General features: G+C 60.9%; 1 protein-coding gene across 2 annotated transcripts in view; it reads left to right on the plus strand.

Moving 5' to 3' along the window:
- LOC117640630 (octopamine receptor beta-3R-like) overlaps window positions 1–22,506 on the plus strand; it is an 89,749-nt gene that overhangs the window by 14,603 nt on the left and 52,640 nt on the right. The window contains exon 2 of one of the 2 annotated variants that reach the window (XM_034377327.1): window positions 12,798–12,860. The exons of the other annotated variant lie outside the window; for it this stretch is intronic. Coding sequence (XP_034233218.1) covers window positions 12,798–12,860 — 63 coding nt within the window. The remainder of the gene's footprint in view (window positions 1–12,797; window positions 12,861–22,506) is intronic. 2 annotated transcript variants of the gene reach the window in all.

The following is a 22,506-nucleotide window of genomic DNA, read 5'->3' on the forward strand; positions in this document are numbered from 1 at the left end:
GCAAGTTTACCCGAGAGAGTCAAGCTCATTCGGGGCCACCCCGAGAACCGTCGACTGACGACTGATTCCGACAGTCTTTTTCGTCGCGCTGTCTCTTTCGCACTCATGGAGCATCCCGCACGGAGCGGCGAAAACGACTCTCGGAATCAGTCTTCTGGAGCGCGCCACGCCACACTACGCTCCCACCCAACGCACGGGCCGAAAGGTGCCTCCATGCCTGGGGGCGTGGCGGGGCGTGGCGGGGCGTGGCGGGGCGTGGCGGGGCGTGGCGGGGCGTGGCGGGGCGTGGCGGGGCGTGGCGGGGCGTGGCGGGGCGTGGCGGGGCGTGGCGGGGCGTGGCGGGGCGTGGCGGGGCGTGGCGAGGCGTGGCGGGGCGTGGCGGGGCGTGGCGGGGCGTGGCGGGGTGTGGCGGGACGGAAGCTGGGTCCGGCCTAAGTGTGGCGAAGGGGTGTTTAAAATAGACCCACGTTGGTGTGAGTGTGTGTGTCCTGCCCCGCTTTTGCAGAGTCTTGGGCCCCCTTTGCTGCGTGCTCTCGGTCCCCGCTACGTTCGAGTTCGTCGTGCTTCGACGAACTTACACAGGAAAAAAGGGTTCTTCGCATCAAAAAACGTCGTTGAGACGGTCCCTCTGTGTGTGTGCGCGCGCGCTTGTGTTTGTATGTGTGTGCGTGTTCTAGTGGAGGGTTGTTATTACACGGATTTGGGCCGTTGCGGCGCGGCTGGCCCCAAAAACGCCTCGAAAACGACCGCAATTTTCGTGACCGCGCCGTGTAGACGTCGTAATGGAGGCCCTTGCTGGCCGTGCTGCCCTTGTTAATGCGTCCACAAATACTTGTCGATGCGGGCGACGACGGTAGCGCGCTCTAACGGCTGTCTCAAGAAACGCCGCACTGAGTGGCATTGCCAGTGGAATAGCACACAGTGGGCCAGAGGACCGGTGGAAGCGGCATAAATATTATAGACGCGTTTTGAGCTCCAGAGTCACTTAACAGGACTCGAACCGAGCGTGTGACCCCACCAATGGATTCCTCGTTCGGAGAGCAATCCATTGGTGGGGTCACACGTGTCGAGTCCCATTAAGCGACGCTGGAGCTCAAAACGCGCCTGGAGTTTCGGCCGCCTCCTGCGGTCTTCTGGCCACTGTGTAGCGGTCGCATAGCGGTGTAGCGGCTTGGCCGTGCCGTGCCGCGCCGGTCCTGCGCGTCCTCGGAGGAGCCTAATCCTCCTCGCTCTGCCGCTTCGCCTCTAATAGCCCCCGGGGCTGCTTGGAAGACGCGCCAAAAAGGGAGCCGGCAGCTAGACCGCAACTTTGCCGTTTCCGGTTTGAATCGCGCGAGCTCTTAACGCGGCGTGTCCGCCGGGTGCCTCCGGGCCTGCGGCGTCCTGCCCCGGACTCTGCAGCGCTGGGCGTGCCGCTGGCGTGCCGCCTCCAGTAACGAGTATTTATGGAAGCAAGTTTTGGTCCCGCGGCCCCGCACACCACACTGCTTTTCGCCACAGAATAAATCACATAATATTTTTTTTCCGCGCAGGGGGATTAAAGTTGGAGGTGGAATAAGGCCCGAGCCGCGCTGCGGCGCCGGCGGGCGTCGAACCCGCGCCGCCAGGGTGCCCGGGCGGGGTCGGAGCGGGGTCGGGGCGGGGTCGGGGCGGGGTCGGGGCGGGGTCGGGGCGCGCGAGAGTGTCTTGCGGGCGGAGAGGCTTTCGCCTTTGCCCGCTTTCGCCCGCTTTCCCGCGGCGCGACGTCGTGATGGCAGATTAAATTTGTTTCGGTTTGTCCCGTGACGTCACACCGTCGCGTCGTCTCACGCAACAAGTCCTCCACGTGCGGCGGACGCGCCGAGGCGGGCGAGGCAGGCGAGGCCCCGCGAGGGCCCCGCGAGGGCCTCGCTCGGGATGGAAAGGGCTGTGACCAAGGGGAAATAACTCCAGCCAAATTTGTACACCAAAGTTCGTCAAACATGTAAAATTCATAAAAATTTATCGAAATTTGACTGAAATCCATCGAAATTTGACTTGAATTCATCGAAATTTGACTTTAATTCATCGAAATTTGACTGAAATTCATCGAAATTCTACTGAAATTCATTGGATTTGTACACCGAAAATCACAGTGATTTCCCCTTGGCTGTGACGGTGTTACACGGTGGAAACACGGTTGTATCAAAAGGACTACGTACAACAATACGTTTTCGCTGTGTTAATGACTGTGGAGTGCTTTCGGTCGCTACAACACCACCAAGGAAATCAACTGAAATTTCAGCCAATTCAATTTAACTTTTCTGACAATGTTTTGGCGGTAAAACTATGCCTTCCAGACCCGACTTTCGCCTCGCCCCTCCCCCCCTTCCCTCACAGTGTCGACGTCAATTGAAAGGAGAAACTTTTTAAGGCGGGGGAACATTGGCCAGAGCCGCAGCACTAGCGCCAGGCAGGCAACGTCAGGCAACGCCAGGCAACGCCAGGCAACGCCAGGCAACGCCAGTCAACGCCAGGCAACGCCAGGCAACCCCAGGCAACGCCAGGCAACGCCAGGCAACCCCAGGCAACCCCAGGCAACGCCAGGCAACGCCAGGGCAACGCCAGGCAACCCCAGGCAACCCCAGACAACCCCAGGCAACCCCAGGCAACGCCAGGCAACGCCAGGCAACGCCAGGGCAACGCCAGGCAACGCCAGGCAACGCCAGGCAACCCCAGGCAACCCCAGGCAACGCCAGGCAACGCCAGGCAACGCCAGGCAACGCCAGGCAACGCTAGGCCCGTCACCATCCACTCTGGACGCGTGGGTGGCCTGGTGGCCTTGTTCTCAATGAAGATGTAGCGCCGACTCGCGGCCCCGCCCCCCCCCACCCGATTGCCCCTCGCTCGAGCCGAACAGCCCGCCTGCCCGCCTCTCATCCCCATCCGCCCCATCACGATGGCAAGCAGCTTTTTCGTGTAGCTGCCTCGACTGCCTCGCTCGACGTGACGCCTGATATGTTTAGAGTCCCCCCCCACCCCTTCCCGTTTGAAGCGCGCCCACTCGGCTCTTCCGGCCCACACCCAGAACCAGTGGTGTTTTCCTAAAAAATTTATAGGCCATACGGTGTCAAGGGTTGCCTACCTTCCAGGCGCCATGTGTGGAACAAAACAGAGAGAAGTCAGGTATACAGTTTATTAAAGCCACTTCAGGAACTTGTGGGCTCCGTCCTTCTTAACATGTCTCTTTTTAGTCTGTGTGGCATTTGCGGAGTTGTGTTCCACTTACCACAATTTGGCATATGGCTGTATGTCTAAATGGCATAATTCAGGCCCATTTATATTTATGAATAGAAGGCAGCCTAGATTACTGACAAGCAGTCTAGTGCGAGTCGGGGTACATATTAAGTTCATTTGGTCGAGTGGAGCCTCAGTATTTGGGGATTTTCGAGGCGTGCGTATGCGACCGTATGGCCTGGAAAAAATTTTTATAGGCCATACGGTCCCCCTCATTTCGTTAATAGGCCATACGGCGTATGGCCCCGTATGGCCCGGAAAACACCACTGCCCAGAACGCCCCTTTGTCAGCACCCCCTCCCCCCCCCCTTCTCCCCCGCTCCGTTACACTTGTGAAACCCGAACCTGCTCCTCATACGCTGGGCTGCCTTGTCCGGCAGAAGTCCCCCCCCCCTCCCGTCTTCTTCCCCCGGCTGCGAATATTCACCCCCCCGCCCTTTCCCCTCCCCGTTGCTGCCGGAAATAAATGGCTGTGGGTTCAAATGCCGCCGCGGAACGCTCAGGCGTGGCAGGCATAACCGGTCCGCATTCAGGCGTGACAGCGGTACGGGGCCTGGCCTGGGCCTGGCCATGCCTCCCTCGGATTGCCCTCGGGCCTTCGGGTCGCTCGGCTCGTCACGGCTCGTCACGGCTCGTCAGGGGACGGCTCGTCACGGGACGGCTCGTCACCCGTCACGGCCGTGTCAGTCTCATCTTGTGTCCGCTGGCGAGAGCTCCAGCGCTGTGCGGCCACACTGCAAGCCAAATATCGACGGGAGAGAGAGAGAGAGAGAGAGAGAGAGAGAGAGAGAGAGAGAGAGAGAGAGAGAGAGAGAGAGGAGAGAGAGAGAGAGAGAGAGAGAGAGTAGAAATGGAAGAGGGGGCGTTGATGGGATGCGCGGTCACTGCGGTGGGCTGGAGTATGATAAGCTGTCTGCATCATTCGACGGCTCTTCGTTTTGTGAGGGGCCTCGAGGGGGAGGGGGCGCGGCGCGTGTGCCCCAGTGTAGTCCCGCCCGCCGCGCCGCCGCGCTGCCTCCAGCGACCGGCCGAGCGGACCCTGCAGACTGATTCCGAGAGTCGATTCCGTCTCTCTCTCTCGCACCACAGGACGCCCCATGCGTGCGGAGAGAGACAGAGCAACGACAAACGACTCTCGGGATGACTCTACTGCGGTGGCCGCGGCGCCCACTCGCCCACTCTCCCGCGGCGCGCCGCTCGCGCTTCGATTACTGCGTGTCGCGGCAGCCGGCGTATGCAAACGACACCCCAGTCCGGTACACTGGCAAAGAAAGAGCACCCCGCAGGTTCAACGGTCGCCGCAGCGAATTCCAGAGGCAGATGCCACCCGCGGAGCCGAGCCGCCCCGCCCCGCCCCGCCCCGCCCCGCCCCGCCCCGGACGCGGCGCTTTGTGTTCGGAATTACAGTGACGCTGCGCTCCATTGTTGCTCGGCATGGGGCGCCGCGCTCGCTGCGGTCCGGCGTTGGGTCGCCGGGGGGCCCCGCGGGGGGCGCCGAGCCGAACACAGCGCTGTGTGTACACGCACACACGACGGCGGTGCGGTACCTGCGTTCGAAGGCAGTGCCCCGGCCGTGGCGGTGGAGGGCGGAGGCAAGCCAGACGCCCCCGCGGACGCCGTGCGTTTGGCACGGAGAGCGCCTGCGGGACTGGCGATAGGCAACCCGCCACGCGGGGCTGTGCCGCGGGCTGGCCTACCCGCTACTTCGCAGGCGCTCTCCCGCGCAGTCCGCAAAGCGGGTTTTTGGCGTGGCGTGCTCTCCCGCTGCGGCGTGTGTGTGCGTCTGCAGACTCATTTCCAGAATCTTCCCTGTTCTCTCCACCCTCTCTCTCTCTCTCTCTCTCTCTCTGCTCTCTTCTCTCCACCCTCTCTCTCCATCTCTCTCGATCCTCTCATCCTCTCCTCTCTCTCCTCTACTCTCTCTCTCCTCTACCGCCGCCGCGCTCGAATGAGTGCGAGAGAGACAGAGCGACGAAATCGGCTCTCGAAATGATTGTGTTGGCCGGTCCACGCGTTGCCGCCCCGCTGTGGTGCTGCTGACTGATTCCGAGAGCCGTCTCTGTCTCTCTCGCACTCACGGCGCGCTCCGTCCGGCTGCGAGAGAGAGAGAGAGAGAGAGAGAGAGAGAGAGAGAGAGAGAGAGAGAGAGAGCGACGAAAAGGACTCTCGGAATCGGTGTGCTGCCGGTGGGTCGCGCGGACAAAGTGCGTATTACGGCCATTGTGGCCGGGAGGAAATAATAGGCCGATGCGGTGTGTATGGGGCGGCGGGACGCGGCAGGCCGGGCCGCGCTGGGTCATCAGGACGCAAAGAAACGACGACAAACTGCGCGCGGGCAAAAACAAAACCGGGGGGGGGCGGTCTCATTGAAAGCAGCGGCGCCGCGCGGCCGCGGGAAACTCTGGGGGGGGCTTACGTCAATGGACGGGACTCTAGCGCCTCATTTTCTGGAGTGACTAGCCGAGCGCCCCGACGAGCGAGGGCGTCGTCGCGGCGCGTCGCGGTGGTGCAGCGCGGGAAGGTGATGGTGATTAGATTCGGGTGGCGCGCGCTAAAACGACCGCACTGATTGCTCGTTCGCAGCCTTTCCAGTCGATTCGGGGCGGGGCGGGGCGGGGTGGCCCGGGCGGGCGCCCGTGGCTCAGAGGCGTTCCACTCGCGGAGATCCGCGCGGGATTTGCTACTTGACCTGGGGGAATCCCTTTGCTTACCCCCGTGAATCAATATCGTCTCCGGCCGTCGACCCAAGCTGATTCCACGCTGTGTCATCGCTGTGCCTCCCGCACCCAGAGAGAGAGAGAGAGAGAGAGAGAGAGAGAGAGAGAGAGAGAGAGAGAGAGAGAGAGAGAGAGAGAGAGAGAGAGAGAGAGAGAGAGAGAGAGAGAGAGAGAGAGAGAGAGAGAGAGAGAGAGAGACGCTGTCCGCAGCTGGCTGCTGCTGGCACGGCGTCGTCGCGGCCTTAAGCTTCGTCTGCGCGCGGGACTCAGAACAAGTACGCGCGGCGGGGCGGCGACTGGAAGTTGGGCGGTCTGGTTTGGCGCCGGTTCGGAAACAAAATGTCTCGAGCGCAAGGGCTGCCGCCGGTGCCCGCTGGCGCTGGTACCGCGGGGAGCGGCGGAATTTGTGATTTAAAAGCGCGAGGCGTGGTGCGCCGCGCCGCCGCGGCCGTGCAGGGCGCAGCCATGGCGCAGCGGGCGGCACCAATGTTACGCCGAGCAAACATTTTACGCGCGCGCAAGTTTGAGCCCGCCTTGCCGCGCCGTTGCCGTGCCGCGCCATGCCTTGCCGTGCCGTGCCGCGCCTCGCGGCTGCGCCGGGTGCGCGCTCGCAGGTGTGCCAGCGGCACGGAGGGCGTCATGAAGGATCAAGGTTAGCGTCGTCGCCGAGGTGGGCTTGTCGTCGAGGCGGGCTCGGACCGGCTCACAGTGGGCCAGAAGATCGGTGGTGGCGGACAAAATTCCGGACGCGTTTTTTTCCTCCAGAGTCTCGAAGTAGTTCTCAAACCTAGCGTGTGACCCCACCAATGGATTGCTCTCCGAACTAGGAATCCATTGGTGGGGTCACACGCTCAGTTCGAGTCCTGTTTAGCGACTCTGGAGCTCCAAACGCGTCTGGAGTTTTTTCCCGCCTGCGCCGGTCTTCGGGCCCACAGTGCGGCCGCCCTGCCGGAACTTCCTTCCGGTGGGGTGGCCGGCCAGGTGGAGTCGCAGGCGGACAAAGACCGGACAATGCCATTATGACTCCCGGTGGCCCGGTGGTGCACGGCCGTGCCTGGCGGTGGCCGTTGGCCGGACACACGGAGTCTTCCGATCGGTCGCTTTGCCGCGCAGCCGCGCACCGCCATGGCGCCGCTCTCCCATTGGCTGCCGCTTTGTCTTTTCCCGGTGTGCGTCCAAAAAAAGAGACGGCTGCCGTCACTCCGCTGCCGCTCGGCCGGCCAGCCAGACGATAAACAAATATCGTTTCGCTCTTTAATCGACTTTTTTTTTATCATGCCGGCCCTTTTGTTTGCCAGCCTGAGATGAGTTAGACGAGATCCCCTCCACTGCCCTGCTTGGTGTGCGTCGTTTGCAGCATTGGGATTAATTCTGCCAACGAAGGCCGCTTCTTTTCGGCAATCACGGCAAGGCCACGGATGTCTTTCACAGCCCTAAATTGAAAATCCTCTCTCGGCTCTACCAACTTTCCGCTCCATTCGCTTCCTGTTAAAATTTCTAATTTTTATAAAGTTAGTAAGTTGTGAATCCATCTTTTTTTTTTTCTTCCCCGGGACCCTCATCCTCGTCCGCTTCCTCTTCCGCGGACGGCGTGGTAAACCAACACCTCGCTGAGAAATCATAATGGCTGGAACTTAGACTGCACCGCAGCGGCGGCCTGGCATGGCCTGGCATGGCTCTGGCGACGCCCCAGGCGGCCGCGGACTCGGCGGTCTCGAGGACCTTCGCCAGTCCTCATCGGCGCGTTGCCGTCCTCTCCGGATGTCGTCGTCGGCGTCCTGGTCGGCCTACCCGCGGCCCGCTGTAATGTGTCGTGCTCTGTCATAGCATTCCTGGCGGCGCTGGCGGCGCTGCTGGCACGGACACGGTGCCCGCCGCGGTCCTCCTCGTCCTCCTCGTCCTCCTCGTCCTCCTCGGTCCTCGGAGCGCGCGGGCGGCGCTGCGAAGGAACCATAAATTTGGCTTACAGCCAGGAGCACACACCGAGAGGCATCCATCCTGCCTCCGGTGGGGTGGGGAACACGGCGGCACGGCACGGCACGGCCGCCGAGGTGTACACGGGCAAGGCGCGAAGGTCGCGTGCTTTCTCCTTTCTAATGCAGCCCGGCCTCTCCAGCTTCTCCAGAGTCCCCACCGCGCGGCTGGGGCGTGGAGCGCCACTGCACCATAAAGCGCTGGGAAAAGAACGCGCCACCTGTCTCGTGCTGTATACCTGTCTGGCTGGACGTGTCTGGACCTGTCTGGACAGGCGGGGCCTGCTCGCCGCGCTGCAGGCGACCCTCTCTCTCTCTCTCTCTCTCTCTCTCTCTCTCTCTCTCTCTCTCTCTCTCTCTCTCTCTCTCTCTCTCTCCCTCTCTCTCTCCAGTGTGCAATACATCATCCCGCTGGAGCTGATCGACTCACCGCTGGAGAAAAGAATGGGAAAGCAGAAAGGGCTTGGAACCTGAAAACTCCTCGTCGCGTGGGCCTTTTGTGCGTCTCGTGTCGGCCGAAGCAATGAGGGTCTCGCAGGGCGGTCACTCCGCGGGGCGTGGTGGGGTGGGGTGAGGCGGGGCGGGGCAGCAGTAACTCATAACTCGTGCCTCGCTCTGCCGGCCGGCCCGACGCCCCATTTTGGTGCGTTCGGTTCGCCTGTGGGGACTCTACAATGGGGCAGGTCGCGAGGTGGCGTTCCACCCCGCCGCGCCCCGCCCCGCCCCGCCCCGCCCCAGCACACAGCCGGCTTTGTCGCGCTGTTTGTAGTTTGGTGCTGACTCGGCAGAGCACACAGCGAGCGCGCCGCCGCCGCATTGTGGGGCGTGACATGAGCGTGTCGCAAATTCGGGAATTGGCCGCAAAGGGGCGCTGCCGTCGGATTTTGTATAGGGTACTTCGGAGAAGAGCTGGACCGGAAGTTGAGAAGAAATCAAGAAGAAGAAACGCCCGACTTGTATGAGAATGTAACTCTGCGGAAGCGGCAGAACGGCGACGCAGACGCTCATTCTTACGCATTTCGCATACTTTGTTCTTCTTGATTTCTTCTCAACTTCCGCTCCAGCTCTTCTCCGAAGTACCCTATTGATGCATTTCTTCAAGCGTCCACTGCTCCGTTCCACTCATCTTCCGCCTATCTCACAATTTTCCTCGACGCTTGACGACCTCGAGCGCAGTCTCCCAGCGTAGTTGCATGGTTCAGCGTTCAACTGCGCTTCAATTTTAGCCGGGTTGCTGAAAACTGCCAGTTTGACTGGTGTAGTGTTGCCTCGTTGCCCGGGTTGCCCGCCAAAGTGTTTACCTGGTAGCGCAAGGTTGGGAGGTGGCGGCCGGGGCCCCGGGCGTCTCTTTCAATTAAAAAGAGAAGCGAGCGCAAGTTAAATTTAATTTTTGTCGCCACGGCTGCGCCGTGCCTGCCTCCGCCCTCGCCGCCGCGTGCCGTTTTGTCTCCAGGTGTGTGGCGGCAATGGCGCGCGGTGCCGCCGTCCACCTCGCACTCGCGGCGCGCCCCGTGAGGCCGTGAGGGCGCGAGGGAGACGGGGCGATCTGCCTGTCGCACCGTGACGCGCAGAGGCGTCGCTCGGCAGAGACAAAAAACAAAAAGCCACTAATTGGGGCCCGAATAAGTACAAGCCTTCGGCTGCCTTTCGTGGACGCGCTGACGCAGTCTGACGCAGTCTGGCGCAGTCGGGGTCGTCGCCCCCTCCGTCTTACGGCTCCTTCCACGCGGACCTCACCAAAACAAAAACAAAAAAGCGAGACAGCTTTTGAGCCGCAGTTTTGCATACGATACAGATGAGAGACTGGGGGAGGCCGTCGCCGCACAGCCTTTCGAAATTGCTTTTTTTCGTCCCCTTTTGTTTGGGAGTCTTAAATGCTATGCGAGCAATCAGGAGTGATTTTTCCGCTCTCAGAAAAGCCACCTGCGTGATGGACGATGGCGGGGCGTGGCGGGGCGGGGCGGGGCGTGGCGGGGCGTGGCGGGGCGTGGTGGGGCGTGGCGGGCCGTATATGAGAGGCTCAAGAGTGCTCCCCGCACCGCGCACAGAGCAAGATGAATTGTGTTTACGCTGCGACGAGTATGAAGGGGGAAAAGAAAAACACAACACACGAAAAAAAAACATAAAAAAATACACCACGAAAAGGTTTACTGCTGTGGTCTTGCTTTCGCGCGCGCGCGCGCGCGCGTGTGTGTGTGTGTGTGAGAGAGAGAGTGAAAGAGAGAGAGAGAGACAGAGAGAGAGAGAGAGAGAGAGAGAGAGGAGAGAGAGAGAGAGAGAGAGAGAGAGAGAGAGAGAGAGAGAGAGAGAGAGAGAGAGAGAGAGAGAGAGAGACTGTGTGGTGACTTGTGGCCCGTTCCCGCTGCACTAACACGTCAAAACAAATTAAAAAAGTCTGCCTTAGAGTAAAAGAGCTCAAATCAGGGCTTCTGTTGTGTCGACACAACAGAAGTGTCGACACAACAGAAGCCCTGATTTAAGCCCTTTTACTCCAAGGTCGAGTTTACTCTAAGGCAGCTGGTGATCACCATAAACATAGATAGACTCAACAAAAATGTTACCGAAACATTAATTGTCAGAATAATTCTACAAAGTGATGTCTGCCGGTCTAGCTTTGGCCTGGAGAGATGTTTTTTTCGGAAGAAAACCCGGAGGTTCGCAACGTTTTAGCGGTCGTGGATGATGCTGGGCTCCCCGCCCACACTGTCGGGGTTGACCTTTCACGTCGCTTGCTTCTTTGTACGCACGGACGCCACGTGGTGCATTATTTAGCGCGCCGGGTGTATCGAGACTGGGGGCGGGCTGGGGGCGGGCTGGGGGCGGGCTGGGGGCGGGCTGGGGGCGGGCTGGGGGCGGGCTGGGGGCGGGCTGGGGGCGGGCTGGGGGCGGGCTGGGGGCGGGCTGGGGGCGGGCTGGGGGCGGGCTGGGGGCAGGCTGGAGGCGGGCCGGGCTGGTGGCAAGTTTAAAGCCGCCTCTGAAGACGCTGATCCCGGAGCCGGGCGACACATCAGCATGGCGAACGGCGCCACGCACAGTGGGCCAGAAGAGCGGTGCAGGCGGCCAAAACTCAAGACGCGTTTTGAGCTCCAGAGTCGCTAAACAGGACTTGAACCGAGCGTGTGAACCCACCAATGGAGTCCTCGTTCAGTGCGTAATCCATTGGTGGGGTCACACGTTCGGTTCGAGTCCCATTTGGTGACTCCGTAGCTCAAAACGCGTCAAGGGTTTTGGCCGTCTCCGCCGGTCTTCTGGCCCACTGTGCCACGCCAGCAGCTAGCAGCGGGGCGACGCTTGATAACGCACCTCGGTAAAAAGTAAAGCCGCCATTCATTTACATGGAATCCCCTTATGCATGCATAACCAGTTCAATACGGTGGAGTGGGCCGTGGCGGCGCGGCGGCCCGGCGGCTAAAACCCGACCCCCGCCGATATCCGCTGATGCCAACCGCCTTTCCTTTCTTTGAGCGGGAATGCGGGGAGAGAGAGAGAGAGAGAGAGAGAGAGAGAGAGAGAGAGAGAGAGAGAGAGAGAGAGAGACGGAGAGGGAGAGAGAGGTCCCCGTCCGTGTGCTGCTTCCTCTGCCAGATTTAACTTCCATATTGAGTGCTCGCGGCTGCGCCGTGGTGGCTGGAAAACAGCTGATTTAACTTTCTTTTTTTTCACGCACAGAAAAAGAAAAAGCTTTCTCTCTTTCTCTCTCTCTGTTTCCTTCTGCGTGCGCGCGTGTGTGTGTGTGGCCTTGCTTTTTCTCGGTTTACTTAGTTGCGGATGTGGCTGCCGAGGAATTGCAGTGCGTCCCGCGTCGCCCTGGAGAGAGAGAGAGAGAGAGAGAGAGAGAGAGAGAGAGAGAGAGAGAGAGAGAGAGAGAGAGAGAGAGAGAGAGACGCCGCACGTCCCTTGCCGTTTTACTGCAACGATGGGAGCGGGGCGAGCGGGGACTGCGGGGACTACAGCAACAGGGCAGCCCGGGCCTCGGCCTGGGCTGCCGCAGCACTGCCCCTGACTGCCCCGCTCGCCCCGCGGCCCGGCGACGCCAAGACGGCCTCTGACCAGGGTGGCGGTGTTGTTGGCGTCGGCCGAGACGGCGGCGTGTACCCCGTGCTTCCCCGTGCTTCCCTGCGCCCCACACTGGAATGGAAGACCGTGCGGCAGCAGCACTTCTCGGCTTACGTGATCGCGTTCGCGGGGAAAGGTTCCCTCTCGGACTGCGGCGCGGACCGATTTCACTCTCTCTCTCTCTCGCACTCGCACCCGCACGCCAAGCCAGGCGAGTGCGAGAGAGACAGCGTTAACGGTCCGGCGGTAAAGTTCCTCGTGCGGAGTGGCGATCCTGCGGCCTGCGGGCCGTCCTCGCCGTCCTTGGCGCCAATGGCTGGCACGGCACGGCACGGCACGGCATGGCATGCCCGCGCGCTGTTGAACTCGAGGTTGAACCCTCGCTGCAGGCCGACCGAGGCCGACCCCGCTCTGTCTCTCTCGCACCCCTTGCCCCAAGAGTGCGACAGAGACAGAGTCACCATGCTGCGCTTCGGAATGCTGCTGCCACACAGTGGGCCAGAAGACCGGCGCCGGCGGCCAAAAGTCTAGACGCGTTTTGAGCTCCAGAGTCGCTAAACAGGACTCGAACCGAGCGTGTGACCCCACCAATGGATTCCTCGTTCAGAGAGCAATCCATTGGTGGGGTCACACGTTCGGTTCGAGTCCCATTTGGCGACTCCGTAGCTCAAAACGCGTCAAGAGTTTTGGCCGTCTCCACCGGTCTTCCGGCCCACTGTGTGCCAGCATGGCGGCCCGTGGCTACTTTGCTCGTGTGTTTCTGTGACTAACGGCGCGCTGCTTCCTCTGCTTGCAGGAGAGTCGGAAGATAGACGTCGTAGTGGCGACTGGACTAGGTATTCGGTCGCGAGCAATAATGGTGAGTACGCTTCGCTGGCCGCATCGCAGCGCCGCGCCTTTTCGCCCGGCATCGCTAAGTACGGCCAATAACTTCCCGGAGGGCGGCGCCGCCTCGCCCCGCCTACTTGAAGGGCGTTAGGGGGCCAGCCTGTGGGCAGAAATAGTGGGCGGTGTTTGGCCTTCCGCCTAAACGGGTAACGAAACGAAATTGGCCGCGGGCCGCAGTAAAGCTTTATTGGGAGCGCCGGAAAAAAAAATCCCATTTTCCTCTTTGTATCAATGGGTTTCCAAGAGGATTCCTTTTGCCTTCCACTGTTTATACAGTAGAATCCAATCGACTTACTCTGCGCACTTCGTCAAAAAAAATGGGGGAGGGAAAAAGAAAAGTGTACGTGGCTGGTGATTTTTAACAGAGTGGTGTAGCTGCTTTAGTTTGGCCCACTGCGGCTGTTTACTTTAGTGGGTAGGTGCCGGCCGAGGCGTGCTCAAAGGCGGGGCGGGCGGGGTGGGGCGAGGCGGGGCGGGGCGGGGCGGGGCGTAGGCAGGCGGGGCGTGGGCGGGCAAGCCGCTGAAGGTTGGCTTGGCGGCAAGGGAGTCGAGCTTCGTTCTTCGTTAGCGGAATCACACTGCCAGCCAAATTGGACGCCTCTTCTGCTCTGCAGTGGCGCAGCGAGCTTGGCGGAGAGGCAGCAAGCCGGGCCCGGACCGCCCCCGAGCCGCCCCCGAGCCGCCCCCGGCCCAGACAGGCCCAGCGCCCCGGGCGTCGATGAACGAATCCAACTTGGGGAGCCACTGTGCATGCAGAATCCCTGCAAAAGCGGCAAAAGCCCTCAGCAGACGGAGCCGGGCAGAGTCACCGCCAAAAGGCCGGCCATTGTTGCGAGAGTCAACAGAACAGAAGCTGGCCGAACGAAACGAAACGAACCCGGCCGATGATTCGCTTCGTCCGTGTACTTTCGCCCGCCAGCACTGCCAGCGCGGACCGAAAGGCGCGGGAATAATGAGCTAACTCGGGCCGGGCTGCCAGCTCGGGCTGATGCTGCCAGCTCGGGCTTGACGCTAATACGCCGTGGTTGCCGGTTCCACCCCGGGGAGGGCCGGCCCTGTCTGCCTGCCGCCAGCAGGCTCATTCCGCGCGTCGCGCCGTCTCTCTCGCACGCACACGGCGCACCCGATGAGTGCGAGAGAGAGCGAGAGGCCTCGGAAGCAGCCCGCCGCCTGCCTGCCGCCTCAGCCCCAGTCCCGCGGGGGAATCACTACACGGGCCCCTGTCCCCCCTTAATAAATGAGTAGGCCTCAGCCTCAGCCCGCCTGCAGATGGGAACGACAGCGGGTCCATTATCCAGTGGCTCTTCGCCTCGGCCTGGCCCATGGCCTGGCCCGCCTCGCCTTCCTGCATCGGAGTCTGACAGCCCAGGCGAAGCGCCCGACGGCGGCAGCGAAGGCGCTCAAGACGACGGTGCGGCGGTGCGGCGGGGTTACTGTGTCGGGGGTTGGTTGGGTGGTTGTTGGGGGTTCAGTGTTGGGGTTTGGCAGGGGTTTGGGGGCTTCAGTGTAGGGGGTTACAGTGTCGGTGACGGGGGTACAGTGGCGGAGGTGGCGGTGGTTTTACAGTGTCGGGGGTCACAGAGGGGATGCGGCCCTTTACTCCCCCGCCGTGTTGACGGCCGTGACGTCACACGCGGTGACGTGCCGCTCGTGACGGTATCTTATTGACATCGCGGTGGTGACGGCGACGGCCGGGATGGCGCGGCTAGGGCCAGGTGGGCCTCTCTGCCAGCCTCGGCCACGGCCTCGGCCACGGCCTCTGCCTCTGCCGGCCAGGGCGGGGAGAGTCCGAGGCCAAAAGCAAGGGCGGCCCACGAATCGAGTTTGAGTCGGAGTGTTTGACACGTGGAGAGCAAAGTTCTTGTTACGCGCGCGCTCGTGTGTGTGCGTGTGTGCGCGTCTGCGCGTGAGTGTGAGAGTGTGCGTGAGTGCTCGCGTGCGTTAATGGACGATCCTTGTACGTGGTGCTGGTGGCGCCCTGGCCCCTGGAGGTGTAGCCCAACATGTGGGTCTCGATGTAGGTAGTGCGGTGGTCTTCGGCTCTTCGCGGTCGTGAGCCACTCCTGGCCTGACGTGCCTGACGTGCCGGCGCGGCGCGCCCGTGGCAGGTCCAAACCTCTCCGTCAGCGAAACAAGAGGAAGGGAACTAGTTTGTCTTCCGGGAGTGCTCTAGCCCTGACCTACTGACCTCTGCGGGATTGTTGGTACTTTTTTAGTTGTTTCATTGCTGTTTAAAAAAAAATTGAGTTTATCTTGGGTGGGTATACGATGCACACCCTCATACACAAGAAGACGTGCCTCTCCCACACACGCACACACACTCACTCACGCGCGCCCGCGCACACACACACACACACACACACACACACACACACACACACACACACACACAGAGGCCACCACCTCAAGACCCTGCCTGGCCTCCTCCTCCAGTCCATCGCCGAGACCCTCCCGCTGGTCCACTTACTGTAAAAGCAGCACTCTGTCTCTCAGTGCGGCTATTTGCACCTGGAGCGCGCGGCGCGGCGCGGCACGGCATGGCACGCCACGGCACACCTTTACCTTCACGCCGCCCTCAATCTCTTGTGCGGTGTAAACCCCTATCTCCTCCACGTCGTGCTCCCCGTGCCCCAGGAGGCCCGCGAGACTGCGACCCGCGCGCCGAAACCACCGTCTTTTCGCCTGTCCTTTCTCCTCCCGCCTCCCCATTCTTCGCCTTTTCTCTTTTTATTCTCTCCCTCCCTTCCTCCTCAGTGACCCGGGATTGAGCCCCCTCCCCCCCTCCGCGGCCGAAAGCGGATTCTAGGAATGTTATCCCGTAGGTCTGCGTTTACGGTTTACGGCGGCTGTAATCTTGTTTTCGCTGGCAGCATCTCGAACAGTGTGTCGCTCTGTCTCTCTCGCACCCGCACGCAACGCCGCATGAGTGCGAGAGAGACAAAGCGACACACTGTTGGGAATTAAGGTTACTGTAAGGTGAAAAAACTATCTTCTAAAGTATAGGTGGCAGTGCTTTGGTTTTTGGTGATTTAGTTGCTTACTATGAAAAACTTTTACAGCCACAGACTGGACTCCCAACTCCCATTAGTTCCAAAGTTATGAGGGTTTTAGTGTTATTTTAGTCGTTTACTCAAAATTCTCCTTGCGATGAACCAAAAAGTTTACGGAGGTGTGATTTTTTATTTTAAGGCCCAATGGACATGCAAACAGACTAGCAAAGCCGGATTTCACAATATATGCATAGATAAGCTGTAATTTCTATTTGGAAAATGCATTTTGAATTTTTTACTGAAATTTGGTAAAATTTTGCTATTTTTTGGTGTTTTTTTGTGTTTTTTGAGAAAAATTCCTGTTTCATGTTGGAATTTTGGAAATCCGGCTTTGCTACGAGATAGGCTAATCAATAAAGAACTTGTAGAACAAAAATCAAGTCTCGACAACTTTTGGTTCATCGCAAGGAGAATTTTTAGTTAACGACTAAATTTGTTACGTAAACTTCAATAACTCAGAAAATAATGGGAGTTGAGTGCCTCAACTTTGGGTTTAAGTTCATCTTATAGTAAGCAACCTGAAACCTAAATACAAACATGATGCCACAATTATTTTGAAAAATGATATTTCACATTTTTTTTCACTTCACAGTAACCTTAAGCGGCTGTTGTGCGGGTTTGAAGAAACGGCTGCACTGCTAACGCTCTCGCTCTCTTTTCTCAGAAGTGGGCGATGAGGAATCTGCAGGCTGATGCCGCGCAGTGCGGGGCGCTCTGTCTCTCTCGCACGCACACACGGTAGAAACGGTTCCTGGTTTTCCCAGGAACTCCCTGGAAATCGCCTATGCCTTCACCATTGGCTTCCTGGGAAAACCAGGTTCCGTTTTTACCGTGCAGGACGGGGCGGGGCGTCCCGCAGGGCGGCGAGAGAGACAGAGGCGCCGTTCGGAGTGCTGGGAATCTGCCAGCAGGGCGGCGCATGTCGCAGCGCGGCGGCGCGGCCCCGGCCCTCCTTTTGCGCGATAAGTTGGTTTCGCCCCGAGGCGCATGTAGGCGCGCGGGGGGCGTTCGGGCGGCGTGCTGCTTTCAGGTGGCTGAGGGACATTTGCCTCAACCCACTTTTTTCCGAGACACGCCCCGCGGCGGTGCGGCAGCACGGCAGCAGCGGGCGGCCAATCCTGGGGGCGCTGCTAGGCGTGAGGCGCAGGGCGGTAGGGCGGCAGGCGCGGGATAGCTCTTGATTTATTCGGCTTTCGCCCGAAGCAAAGTGTCTGCTCCGCCGGCAACGCGTTGATGCCGCATCGCCCCTGCGACCCCTTCCCGGGCCCCTCCCCGATGCCTCTCCGGCTCCGCCACACTGGGAACTCGAAAGTGGCGATATCCTCCCGAACTTTTCGGCAAATGCCTCGGAGGAGGTTTTGGGCCGGTTCGCGCGGCGCGGCGAGGTTGCCGGTTTAAGCGAGGCTCACGGGAGGATGGCCGGGACCTCGGTTTTCCGGCAGTGAACGGCCTGGTCGCTGAGCGACGGCGTGGCAAGCGGGCTGGAGCTGCTTGCTGTGGCTTCAGGTAATGCACAGACCGCTGGTGGTCCAAATAAAAAATAAGGCCACTTCGTGCTTTAAAAAAAAAACGTATCATGGAGAAATTTGCCTTGTCATAAGACATAGTTAAAATTTCATTGTAAGACCATTGAGAGTGAAGTGCCCCCCCCCCCCCCGGCCCGATTCCCAACAGTGCCTGCGCCGCGCTGCCTGTTGTGGAGGTGCGACAGAGACGGAGCTCAGGGGCACGGAGCCGCTCAGCTCGGGGTGAGTGACAGCCGGCGGACGTAGGCGTGTATTATTTATTCTCGGCGCGGTCGCGTTTCCTCTCTCTTTCTCTCTCTCTCTCTGGCGCCTTTTGCCCGGCACGCGATAGCGCAGCACGGCAGTTCGGCGCTAATCCGCAGAGTCGCAAACAGCGAGCGAGCCATTCCGAACAAGTCGGGGCGGATTATGCTGGCCGGCCCCCCGCCGAGGCCCGGCCTGCCTGCCGCCGGGAGAAAGGGCCTAACTGCTGCCGAAGTCGCCTCAAGTTATGTGGGATTTTCTTCGGACGGGCCGGAGCAGCCGGGCGTGCCGCGCGCCTCTTGAGCGGCGCTCTTTTGGGGACCAGGAGGGGGTCGGAACGGGGCGGGGCGGGGCGGGGCGGGGCGGACAGCGACGACGGTGACCAGGAGCAGGCCGCCTGGCCGCCCACACGCGGAGCGAGCGACCCTTGGGCCAAATGGCGAACCCCTTTCTTGTGCCAAGAGCCTGCCTGCCTGTCCGCCCGCCGGCCTGTCTGCCAGCCTGCCTGGCCGCCGGGTCGCCACCAAGTGTGCCCTAATGACGACCATTCTTTTCTTGTATCGCGCAATCATACCAGTCCCCGGGCCTAACTCCCTCGACCCAACCCCCACCCTCCCCGCCGTAGCTTTGTCCACCGTGCAGCACAGTGCAGCCGTCGTGCGTCTCTTCTCCCCGCTTTTGCCGCCAGTCAGCGCTCGAGTCAGCGTGTGTCAGCGTGTGTCAGTAGGGGGCATCTTTTCTGCTTCGATGACTGCAGCAGCTAGCGGCCCCTCGCCCTGAGCCCCCCGCCCCGCCCCGCCCCGCCCCGCCCCGCCCCGCCCCCACTCGTGTGCACGTGATCTCCCCCGTCCCTGCTCGTCCTACTCTCTGGCGCGCCACCTCGGTCAAGGACAGCTTCCCCGTCGGTCGGTGTGTCTGCGTCCGTCTGTCCGTCTGTCTGTCTGTCTGTCCGTCCGTCCGTCCAGCAGCGCCAGCAGCTCGCCACTTGTCCACCTCGCCACTGTCCTGCAATGACAGGCTCTCGAGAAAACAGTCGACAGTGGGTGAGAAACGGCAAAAATTTTCTTTGCAAAGAATTTTTATTTGTTTTGTTCTGAAAACAACAAACTTTTACTTTTGTCTTATTTTAGAGTATCTTTACAATCAACTACCAACAACTCATTCTTTTTTTTCGGGATGTGCCTGTTTTCGTCCACATCTAAATCGTTATCGTCATAAGTAGCCTTGAAAGTGCTTTCTCTCATTTTTGCCAAAACGTTCAAATGAGTTGTTTGGCTCGTTAATCAATTTCATGCGAGTGTATCACGGTGTTCGCGTGTTACCTATGCGCCACCGCTGCGGTGCTCGCGCCGAGATTGGGCAGTGTAAGCCCCACCCGCCCCGCCCCGCCCCGCTGTTGATTGAAAGCGAATTGGCTGGTAGCGCGCTGCACTGCCACGCGCTGGAACGGTGAAAACTGGGTGCTCGGGGTGCTCGGATCGTGGTGCGCGGCCCTCAGCGCCGCCAATGAAGCATTTCATTAAACGCTCAATAAAGTTTTCCCTTTTCGCCGAAACGACTCGCCCGCCCACTAACCTCGTACGCTGCCGTCACGTCGCCGTGCCGGGCGGGGTGGAAGGGGGTGGGAGGGGGTGGAAGGGGGTGGGGGGAGAGAGCTGCCCCCGCGGGACGAGTCGCGCCCGCAGCAGCGGCCAGGACCTTGGCGCGGCGTGGCGCGGCGTCGTGGGGGCCTGCTTCGCCTGCTTCGCCTGCTTCCTCGTTCCAGCAGCAGCGCAGCAGCGTCGAGTGTAGTGGCCAAGTTCATGGGCCGGGTCTTCCCTCGCCGCGGCCTCGCAGCCTCGCGCCCTGGAGTTTGTTTACCGCCAAGTATTTCCCAATTTGGAGCGCGAGCCCCATGAGCATAGGCGCCCCAGCCTCCCTCTAGCCTCGCTCCAGCCTCTTTCTGCTCCAGTCTCCCTCTAGCCTCGCTCCAGCCTTTTTCTGCTCCAGCCTCCCTCTAGCCTCGCTCCAGCCTCCGCCAGCTCGACTTTGATGCAGCGGTGCGACCGCAGCGGCCCGCACAAGCGTCACAACACGCCGTCTTTCTGGTGGGCGCGTCCTGCCCGCCTCGCCCCGCCCCGCCCCGCCGCGGCACCGCAGACTAGACGCCCCTCTGGTCCTCTCTCGTAGTTAATAGTTTACTCGGTCGACGTTTAAGCCAACTTACGCGCTTCTGGGGAACTTCCCCGGCGCCCTTGAGTCAACGCGCGGCGACCCGGCCCGCCCCGGCCCGCGCCACATCGTGTGACTCGGGTCGCAGAATTTACGCACGGCGCATTGTAACGACAGCGCCAACCTCTCCGCGGTTGAGGCAAGCCAAGTTTCGTTAAACAAAGTGCGCGTGCTCGCCGTGTAAACGGACGTGTTGTCACTGGACCAACTGTTGGCCAAATGCCGCCTCATTTCGTTATATTCCATCCGTGAGTAGTCGGCTCTCCAGCTGTGTGCAAAACCCCTTGAACTTCCGTGCAGACGAGATGAGATTTTCGGGACACTTGATTCCAAAAAGCCGGGACCCTTCCAACTCCCCCCCCCCGGGCCGTTCTATTTGGAATGCGTCGAAGTGGCCGTCGACGCCACCTGCTCGAAGTGCCCCTCTCCTCGGCGCGCCTCTCCGCCACCGCCACTCGGGCACTTTTGCCGCGCCGCCTTTTCTCTCCTTCCCTCCCTTCCTCCGCCGAGAGCACCTCAAGTTGGCCGAGTTTGTGTCCCGCTCCCCGCCGCGCCGCCCCGAACACGCACAAATTGAGCGACATTTTGTCGGGGCGTTTCAGGGCGGCCAATCTAGTTATCGGCCTGCTGCTCCGCCTGCCTCCTCCGGGCGCCCAAATAAAAGCAGAAGTCCGCGCGGAAGAGTTCGCCGAGACCGGAGAAACGGACGGACAGACACGAGGACGTGTCCACTGCGCGAGTTTTGCCTCGTCCGAAAGCCGGACTCTCGTGGTCGCCGCACTGCAGGAATCCGAGAGTCGTTTTCGTCGCTGTCTCCCTCGCACTCATGTGTGCCACGTGGTGTTGTGTTGTGTTGGTGCGAGAGAAGCAGAGCGACGAAAACGACTCGGAATCAGTCTGCCGCTGCGCGCGCTGCGCTGCGGGGCTCAAAGTGACCGAACGGGCAGGAACAGGTCACCGCAGTGGGCTTTGCGGTGGCACCGGCGGCCCGGGGTGTGCGACCCGCCTCGCCTCGCTGCCAGGTCGCCGCTAACTCGCAGCGCAGCTAGCAGCGCGCAGCTCGCGGCCAAGGCCATGACTTACAGCAACCTGGCGCTTTGTTTTGTGCCAAAGTTGCGACCCCAGGCCGGTTGGAGTCTGGCGGCGGTTCGTGCGGGATTTGGGATTTGGTACTGCGGCGCGACCCACGGGGCGGGCTAGTGGCCTCGGCCGCGGGGCGCCGCGAGGTTGTTTGTTTGGGGAGCCAACACACTGTGCGCCAGAAGACTAGCGCCGCCGGCCAAAACTCTAAACGCATTTTGAGCTCCAGAGTCGGTAAACAGGGCTCGAACTAAGCGTGTGATCCTACCTATGGATTCCCCGTTCGGAGTGCAATGCATTGGCAGGGTCATACGCTCGGTTCTAGTCCCATTTAGCGACTCTTGCGCTAACTCATCCGGGAATTTGACCGCCTCCACTAGTCTCCTCGCCCACTGTGCAAGACTCAGGCCACTCCACGGCGCGCGCGGCTACAACACGAGGACCATCCCCGAGCACTTCCTTAAAACCGCGAACCAACAACTCAATCAGGGGGAAGATCGGGGAGGCGGTCCGGAAAAAGGCTTTATGCAGGAAATGCTTTCCCTGTAACGAGATTGGTCGCGGAGAGGCGCGCCTTGTACGGCCGCCTGTCTGCCCCCCCCCCTTTCCCCCCTCCCGGCCGCATTTCGGTATCGAATCTGAGCTGCTGCCGCAGGCCAGGGTGTAGGTGGCCCTCGCGCCGCCTCGCGCGCCTTGGCGTCTCAGGGACTGTCTGGAGCGCACTGCTCTGCGCGCTCTGCGGCCGCCAAGTTTTCAACAAGTCGAAACCGCCACCGCCCGTCTGTTTGACATTGGAGCGGCGCGGCGGTCGCGGCGTTGTGCGCCAATCTGAGACAGGACCGCATCCGCTTGACTCAAGTTGGTTTCACAGTGACGGTGAAGGCCGGCGCGATGTCCGAGAGTGGTCACGTGACTGATCGGGGCCTCATCATTGGTCGATAAGAACCATGCCTTTGCCGTGTTGACGTCGCTGACCGGTGGTGGCCATGCTGCCTGTCTCTCTCGCACCCGCACGGGCCGCCCCGCGAGTGCGAGAGAGACAGGCTGAGTGCCGTTGAGCCTGGCCCTGCTGCCTCAGCCTTTGTTCGAACGTGACAGATGAAAGGGGCAGCCCGGCGACACTTTGAGTTCCCTCCCCCTCGCCCCCCGTTGGGGCTCGGGCCGGCCCGGGGCGTCCGCGCGGCACTTCAGGGGGCCGGCTGAGCCCCGATATGTCTATTCGGGGCGGGGGCGGCGTGCCGGACGACGCGGTGCCCGCGGTGGGGCCTCTGGGCGAGCCTCTAGGCCGGGAGGGGCGCGAACTGCGACGAACGGGGCGCGAGGCGTGACGAGGTTGCCGCCGGTGACGAGCGTGCGCGGGCCGTGGCCTCGCGGGGCACCGGGCCCAGCAGCCTCATTCCCAGAGTCGTTGGAGCTGTCTCTCTCGCACCCATACGCGGCGCTTATGCGTGTGAGAGGGACAGAGCGACGAAAACGACTCTCGGAATCAGTCCGCAGGCACACGGAA

Source organism: Thrips palmi, unplaced genomic scaffold (genome assembly GCF_012932325.1).
Source record: "Thrips palmi isolate BJ-2018 unplaced genomic scaffold, TpBJ-2018v1 HiC_scaffold_1, whole genome shotgun sequence".
Lineage (NCBI taxonomy): Eukaryota > Metazoa > Arthropoda > Insecta > Thysanoptera > Thripidae > Thrips > Thrips palmi.